We start from the raw sequence: 8,458 nt of genomic DNA on the forward strand, positions 1-8,458 counted from the left end.
AGCAGGCCTCTGATTCTAACCTGCATGGACACGGCAGGACTCTGTGCCCGCTGCAAGCACAGCATGTCGGCAGCACTTTAGATAAGAAGGGGAGGGGGTCTTGGAATCTCTCAAGCCCCTGAAGGCCTGGCCAAGCCCCCCAGGTCTAAGAAGTCTTACGACTACAAAGTGAAACAAACAGCACTGTCAAAGTAAAACGAGAGTTGCATTTTTGCATATCAGTCTGCACCCTGGAATTATAAGCGGGATCTCCGAAACTGCAATTTGAAGTCTCACCTGTGGGATGGACCCTCTCCCAGTTGCGGCTCCATATTGCTATTAACAAGGGGCTTTGCAGCACTCGTCACGTCAGGATGTTGGTCAGCCCAATTTGGTGATATATTTAGAGTTACTTTTCCTTACTGTTTCTATTTCTTTTAATAACTGTATATTGAAATTAAGACAAATAATTACAAAAAATCAAAACTGTTTATGTGTAACAACTGATTTCTTTTGCTGACAAATCTTTTGAACTTAAAATGTAAGTAAAGCTTACAGCAAAACAGGCTCATCCGCATCATAGGTGTCTCATTACTTCATTTCTTTATTGGCTGAATATTCCGTGGTGTGGGTATATCATTTTTTTTTTTTATTTTTATTTTTTTTTTGGATATATCACTTTTAACTTATGCATCCACCAGTTGTTGAACCTTTTGAGCTATTTCTGCTTTTAGGCTATTATGGACTTATTTCTGGACTCTCAAGTCTGTTCCATCAGTCTCTATGTCTATCCTTATGCCGGTCCATACTGTTTTTTATTTCTGTAGCTTTGTAGTAAGCTTTGATATCAGGAACTGGAGAACTTTGCTCTTGCTTGTTTTGGCAATTCTGTATCCCTTGAATTTCAAATATGAATTTAAAAATAATTTTGTCAATATCTGTAAGAAAAAATCTAGCAGGGGTTTTGATAGAAATTGAATTGCATCTTCTTAGGTCAATTGCAGACTTTGTCATCTTAAGCAACTCAGTTTTGGGGTGGCTTGTTGAGCAACAATGGCTGATCATACAAGCAGGGTAATTACCCCATTTGGGAAAGCATTTTATTACGGGTGAAGACAAAGGAAAGTTCCAAATAATCAAACTGTATCTGCAGAGTGTCTCCTTCTAGATGGCAAGCAGGACTTTCCTTCAGACTAAAGAGCCTCTGATCGGTGCCTTTGGCCGCATTTCTGAGTTGAGCCCGTCGTCACTTGAGAGACGGATTTGGTGCTGCCTGGCTCACAGCCCTCGTCCAGGCGTGATGTACTAACAGAAACAACCGGACCTGGGATCTCATTTCTCTGCAGCCTTGAGGGCCTCCTACTTGGAGCAGGGATTTGCTGAGGGAAACTGGGGTCCTGGCTGCCCAGGCCCGTCTAACAGAGGGAGGCGCAGCAGCACAGCTGAGAATCTGTGGGTGAGCAGACGACAAGCTTAAGCTACGAGCAAAGGCACTGCTTTTGTTTAGACGGGTGGGTCCCACAGTACGTGGGATCCTCACCTCCCAAGCAGGAATCGAACCTGTATCCTCTGTGTAGAGTCTTAAACACCGGACCTCCAGGAAAGGCCCACTTTTTTCCTGGAAGGTTTTTGCCTAAATCCTTCCATTTCTGAGTATTTAGTGAGATAATTCGGAGAGAAAAGCCACCTCGGGGTGGACGGCCCCTTCCCTCTGGCATGTGGGAATGTGAGGGCCGCCTGCAGCCCACCGAGAGGCCAGGCTGGGGGCCCTCCCGCCGCCTCTGCCCCGTGGGGGCTCCGGCCCGTGGTTCCACCCCTCAGGCAGGAAGGCCCAGGCAAGGAGGAGCCAAGTCACAACAGCTGAGGAGAGAGATCTGCGGGTCCACTCAGTGACTGGGCTGCAGGCAGGCCTAGGGTTGGCTTTATTCAGACGGGAGGTGCCCCAGAGGGGCTCAGCCCACGGCGTTATACATTGTGAGGGCAACAGGGAGCGAGGCGGGGGTCTAGAAAAGTTACGCCCGGATCCAGACAGTGGAGAAAGACCACGCGAAACCAGCTTAAGGCAAAGACCAGCCAGGGAGAGCGCAGAAGAGGCGACAGAAAAGGAAGAACCCTTCGGCGCCTGACCTGGGCAGGAGCCTAGCGGAAGTAGTTGGGGCAATCGTGGGCGACCAGGCGCCAGGCCTGATCAAAGGCCTGCACGACGGCCGGCTCCAGGGGCCCTTCCTCAGTGGCCGCCAAGTTCTCTTCCAGCTGCTCCAGGCTGGACATGCCCAGGATGACTGCGTCCCCATGGGTGCCCTGCAAGGGGAGATAGCCAGAGGTCACAAGCCGATGCTCCACAGGGACCCCGTCACACACCCCCTCCCAGCCCCGCCCCTGCCAGGAAGTGGGGTTGGGCATCTTCTTCATACCCTACATAGTTGTACAAGCACTCACGGTGCCTTCAGCAATCGTAACTATGTGACCCCAAACCCCGTCTTCTTCCGTCCAGCTGCCACGACGCTCACCCTCATTCAGACCTCAGTTGAGAGTCCAGTTCAGCCATCAGCAGCTGTGCAGACGTGGTTTAGCTTTTTAACCACCAAGACTCAGATCTCAGTTTTCACAGTGCTTGTGGGAATGAGAAATTACACAGAGCACTTAACTCTCATTTACTGAAAACCTGCCATATACGGGCCAGAGACTATGCAACTGTGAACGGCGGAGGCTGGAGAAAAGCTTCAGCCAGAAGACAGGGGGACACCAAAGAGAGAAGGAAACCCCACTCCCCGCAGAGCAGGACCAGCGGGTTTTATATCAAGTCCGTGACCATAACTTTCTCTCCCATTCACAGATGTTTGTTCATCAGTAAAACTGGAACAATTCCACCTCATCAGGCCTAAGTAATCATTCAATCCGTGCTTGTAAAGCCCTCATGACAGAGCCTGGAATTTGGGCAGCCACCCAGAACAACAGGAAGGCTGCCATGAGAACCGGACCAGAGGGGGATTTCAGAGGGAAAAACGATTCAGACATCATGCTGGCTCCTCAAAGAGAGCAGGAGCGGGGCTTCCGGGGAGAGTGGGGGGTGGGGGGAGGTTACCTGGAGCTGGGAGTGGTGGTACATCCACCGGAGGGCGGCTGAGGTCATGCTGGGGGCGCTGCTGCCGTACGCAGCCTGCAGGGCCTTCTCCACCAGGGCGATGCCCTCGAAGTGCTGCTCCTTCCAGTAGCTGGACAGGTGGGGAGGGCAGCACGGGGTCAGGACCACGGGGTCACACGGGGGCCACTGCCTAAGGGTCAACCGGGCAGCGGCGCCCACCCCAAGCCTGCAGTATCGAGGGGCTGGTGTCCCCTCAAGCAGGACGTCTCCTGCTCTGGGGGGCAGTGGAAGCACCCAGGACGCTGGCTCCCTCACCAGAGACCTCATGACGTCTACTCCCAGGAACTCAAACCCTGCCCTTATTTTACCTGGAGAAACAGGCAGCCAGTTCAGGGGCACACGTCGACCCCAGGCCACCTGCTCCTCATCTGGGGCCCTGTCTTTCCCTCCTGGAGGGTGATCACCACTTCTCAGGGATGAACCATGCCTTGGAAGGTTGAGCATAAGGTCCAGGGAGCCTCATTCCTCTCAGGGGTTCCAAGAATACAAGAAGAAACCCTCCAGAGGGTTTCCTAATTCCTCCAGGATTCAAGAGAGCTAGATCTAGGCAGCAAGGAAAAGCCTGGAGGCCCTACGAAAGCAGCCTAGAGCGTCTCCATTTCAGACTATGGGGACCCCCTCCCACCCCACCCGTCCTGACACCGTCTGCCCCCAGCTCACCGATTCCTGTAGACCTCTGCCCAGCTGTTCCCAAAGAAGCGGCCCTCGGGCTGTTTCCCGTCCTTGTCCTCATACTTGTACCTGCCGGTCAGCAGGCCTCCTGCGGGAAGGCTGCAGTCAGACCCCCAGCCACTGCCCCCAGAGGCCATCTGGACCGGAAGTGGGGGTGATAGCAGGGGAACCAGGAGGGATGGAGGTCCGGGCAAACCCCTCCCCTTCCCAGGTCTGGGGCCAGGCTTCTCCCGGGTCAGGAAGGGGCAGAAACAGGGTCGGGAAGGCCCTCCCGCCCAGGGAAGCCTGTGCCCGCAGCAGCCCCACAGCCCGTACCAGCCAGAGGGTTGTAGGCGTAGAACCTCAGTCCAAAGCGCCGGAGGCAGGGCAGCAGCTCCGCCTCCACCTGCCGGGTGGTGGCGTTGTACATGCCCTGCGGGCAGAAGGGCCAGCTGAGCGGGGCCGGCCAGGGAGCCCAGCCTGCTCTCAAAGTCCTTGGTCAAGACCCCCAGGACTCCAGCATGGTTTCCAACGTCACTACTTTGGACGGGAAATGGTGCTGGGCCCCAGGAAGGGACGGCGGCCTGGCTCTGCCATCCCACACACATCTGCAGGCACCAACCGTGGGCTGGAGCCTGAGCTCTCAAACACGTGGATCTGGTGAGGCCTCTGCTTCAAGAGATGTCAGAGTCAAGTTAAAAACAAAGCAGAGTGGGCTCTCCTGATGGTTCTGTGGTTAAGAATCCACCTTGCAAAGCAAGAGACATGAATCTGATCCCTGGTAGGGCAACTAAGCCTGAAAGCCGCAACTAGAGAGTCCGTGGGCCGCCATGAAAGACCCTGCATGATGCAGCTAAGATCCGAGGCAGCCAAATAAACAAACAACAAAAAAAGACAAGACAGGACAGGTGACCACATAAAGGTGGCTTCTGTGATCACGGCGGATTCTCAGAAATACTCGCTCAATGCATAAAGATGGGGTCTGGAGACTGGAGGACCCACTGGGCTGTCGGGAAAGGCTTCCAGAGGAAAGGTATCTAAGTGACGCCCGGGCACTCCTTCCAGGGAGAAGGGGGAGGCAAGTCCGGACTGACCGCAGAGCCAGAAGCAGGCGGGAAGAGGGGCCAGGGCCTGAGAGGGCGGGCGCCCGTGGCCAGGCTGAAGGCCCCCAGGGGCCGTCTACAGTCTGGGAGCAGGGGAGTGGCTGCTCTGGAGCGAGCGGGTGGGGGCAGGGGGGTGGCCCAAGAGGACCTGGGACCGCAGGCGCCATGGAGACGGGCGTCTGCAGCCCCGGCCTCACCTGGTACACGGTGGGCTGGATCCAGCCGTTGCTCCTGCACAGGGTACAGATCTCGGCCACCTCCCAGGAGGCATAGTTGGAGAGGCCGAGCTCCACGAACTTGCCCTGCAGGGGAGAGGCCATGTTCAGATCCCCCCGCAGCCCAGAACGCCAGTCCCAGAGATTGGGACCCTGGGCGTGGGGTCCGGCCCCGGTGGCTCTGCTCCGGGACCGCCCCAGAGCCAGGGCGGGGAGCTGGGGGCCACCTTCACCTCCTGGTGCAGCTGGTGGCAGGCGTGCAGCGTCTCTTCCACAGGGGTGCCGTGGTCCGGCGCGTGCAGATAGAAGAGGTCGACCCGGGGGCACTGCAGCCGCTGGAGCGACGTCTCCAGCTGGGACCGGAGGCTGTCAGCCTTCAGAGACTTCCCCTCCCAGGGATTGGCCTTGGTGGCAATTTTCGCTTTGGAGGAAGAATGTAATGGTTAATGTAACCACTCACTAGCCACATGACCCTGGAGAAATTACTTAAGTTCTCAGAGTTTCAATTCTCTAATCTACAACATGAGGGTGAAAACGATGGATCTGCCCTCATAAGGAGAGCATGAGGATTAATGTCTCATGTGAGTTCCTGATGTTCACTGCCGCTATTAGTCACGACTGCTGGCTGGTGAGCCTTGGGGCAGAGCCCAAGTCTGCAGAGATGAAGGAAACACACTCCCATCTCTGGCCTCAAGGCGCTCACAGGCTAGAAGCTGATGTTAAATATGAAAGTGTAGTAGAGTCCAGAGCAGACCTGCATGTCCAACTGAGGAACTCAAGGGAGGGCTTCCTGACCCCTGAAGCTGAGTCTCTAAAAAAAGAGTCCCAGCCAACAAGCAAGGGTGGGAAGCACATTTCAGAGGGTGGGAACCTGGGCAAAGGCAAGAAAGCACAGTAGGTGGATCACTGATTTATAAGAGCGGGAACCCCAGGCAGGGAGCACTGGGACATAAGACAAGAGAAGGAGCCCAGACCCAATTCCAAAGGGTTTTCTCAAATCCCAACCATGGTTCAAAGGTTTCATGAGTGAACCAGTCAGCTGCGTTCACTCCGGCTGCCATACAGACAGACACACCTGGAGATGGACCAAGTATACAAGCTGCTACAAGAATTCGGGAAAGAGATGCAGCTGCAGAACATGGCCCCTGGCAGGTCCATTTGAGAGAAAGGTAAAAGGCAAAATGGGCAGAAGGCAGTGACAGTTTGCCTCTCCCTTCTCAATTCCTGGAAGCATGCACACCTGCCCCCCCACTGTAGAGGCGCACCCCCCCACCCCCGCCCCAGCAGAACAAGAGAGTGCTCTGTCTGTCATGCAAGCAGCTTGGAAGTGCTGTAAAGAATGCCTTCTCTCTGGGACGTCTCTGGTGGTCCAGTGGGTAGGACTCCGTGCTTCCACTGCAGGGGTTTAGATCCCTGGTTGGGAACTACGCAGGCCTCAGCCTCGCAATGCTCAAACAAAAGAAAGGAAAGAAGAATGCCAGCTCTTGGGATTCTGTACTTTTCACACTTGGCAAAGGCAACTTGGTGGTTCAGAGGGGAGGACCAAGTCCCTCAGCTTCCAGTCCAGATTTTCTCCATCCCCACATCTGTCAATCTCCCTGCTGCATTCTTGGTGTGAACTTTGCCCTGGGTCCAACGTGAGGACTTCGACTCAGTGAGCAGTGAGCGCTGGCCTCAAAGAAGGAAGCGGGAAAGGGCCGGAGGGAGAAAAACCAGTTCAGAAACCAGATTTTCATTAGCCAAGAGAAGCAGCAGGTGAGCTAGAGCGTGGGTCTGAGATGCACATTCCCAGTTCCTGCAGATCCACCAAGCTGTGAATCTAAGGCCAACCCAGAGGGCACCACCCACAAAGGCTGGGAAGGAAGAGCCTCAGGATGAAGCAGAGGCAGAGTGCGGTAGGAACAGTTACAGCCGAGTTTACTGAGTCCGACCTACCAAGCTCCAGGCAACCTCCTAGGCACGTCCAGTGGCATCAGGCCGATGAGGGACCATCCCTCCACACACAGCCTCCACTCAAGCCACACCTGCCTCCAGGCCATCCTTCCACACACCAGTCCTGGCACAGCTGTGCCCTTTGCCACACACCCCTTTCTCTCATTCTCTGCCCAGCAAACTACAACTGGTCCTCGAGGGGCCAGCTCCAGGACATTCTGAGCCTTTCCGTGGTCCTCTCCCTGCCCTCCTCAAGCCTTCCTCCCCTAAAAGTGCTTCCTCTTCTAGGCTCCTCTGCCATCATTTGCTTCCGTCTTCCCCACTAGACGACGAGCTCCCTGGAGGTGGATTATACCTCCATAAGAAGCTGGCACGGGGCTACAGAAGTGGACAGGAAGCCCTTACCCCATCTCTCACACCTCCCCACTCTTCAGCCCCCGACCCCTGCTCTCCCAGCCTCGCCAGGGGCGATGCTGCAGCTCTCCGTGGGAGAGCCAAGGGTACTGCCAAATGAACGAAGTCTAGTGCCTGATGAAAAAGGGAGCTCGAGGGGGCGCACCGGCGGGGAAGGCAATGGGGAGAGTGGCGGAGGCAGAGCGCCTGGGGACCGTTTACGCGCACCTGGCAAGGTGGCAGGCGGGTTAGGGCACAGAGACCAGTGCCGCAGGGAGCAGCACCAAGAGACCAAGAGAGGTAGGCAAGCAAGGACTAGACTAGGCTCGGCTAAGACTCGGGGGCTACCGAGTTGCAACCCCAGAAGAGCGGAGGGGAAGGTCGTCCGGAGAAAGCGCTCTTCAGCTGTGCGGACTGGATGCGCACGGGGCTCGAAGAGCGAGCGGGGGGTTCACAAAACTGCAAGACGGCGAGGGGAGGTCGGTGCCCCGGGCGCGGACGGAGCTGCCGGCCCTGGCTGCGGGGGTGTGACTGGGTTGGGTGGCCGTCCAGCGCACGGGTCTGCGCCGCACGCGGCGGGGTGAGGACGGGCGGTCGGGGCACCGGGCGTTACCTGTGCAGTCGCGGCCGCCCAGCCCGAGCCCCAGGCCTCCCAGGATGCTCTCGGACCGGCCGTCGTTGTACATGAAGGCCGTGTCCAGCTCAGCGTGGCCGCGCTCCAGGAAGGCGCGCACGGCCGCGGCGCTGGCGGGCGCGTCCATGCGGCGCCCCATCCCCATGGTGCCCAGCACGGTGGCGGGCCGGGCCGGGGAGCCAGAGGCGGCCCGCGGGGACCGGGACATGGCGGCAGCGGCGGCGGCGGCGCGCGCCTCAGGCGGCCGGGAGCTGCGAGCGCAGCGGACGGCGGCGCGGCCCACCGCGCGAGTCAAGGTCCTCAGCATGAGGCCGGCGCCTGCGCGCTGGGACGCCTGCGGCCCCGTCCACCCGCCGCGGGGGCGGGGCCCGGCGTCACCCCGCCCCTCCGCACGCAAGGCTCGCTG

The 8,458-nt window shown here is 57.2% G+C and overlaps 1 protein-coding gene across 1 annotated transcript; it reads right to left on the reverse strand.

Moving 5' to 3' along the window:
- Window positions 1-1,880: 1,880 nt before the first annotated feature.
- On the reverse strand, window positions 1,881-8,401 carry LOC122698261 (aflatoxin B1 aldehyde reductase member 2-like). Its single transcript, XM_043909001.1, has 7 exons — window positions 8,032-8,401; window positions 5,327-5,514; window positions 5,076-5,180; window positions 4,112-4,208; window positions 3,785-3,884; window positions 3,065-3,194; window positions 1,881-2,280 (listed from the first exon to the last, which is right to left on the reverse strand). Exons 1-7 carry the CDS (start codon window positions 8,357-8,359, stop codon window positions 2,119-2,121), a joined length of 1,110 nt encoding a protein of 369 aa, XP_043764936.1. The 5' UTR covers window positions 8,360-8,401; the 3' UTR covers window positions 1,881-2,118.
- Between the last annotated feature and the right edge of the window lie 57 nt (window positions 8,402-8,458).

Source organism: Cervus elaphus, chromosome 8 (genome assembly GCF_910594005.1).
Source record: "Cervus elaphus chromosome 8, mCerEla1.1, whole genome shotgun sequence".
In the NCBI taxonomy this organism is placed as follows: domain Eukaryota; kingdom Metazoa; phylum Chordata; class Mammalia; order Artiodactyla; family Cervidae; genus Cervus; species Cervus elaphus.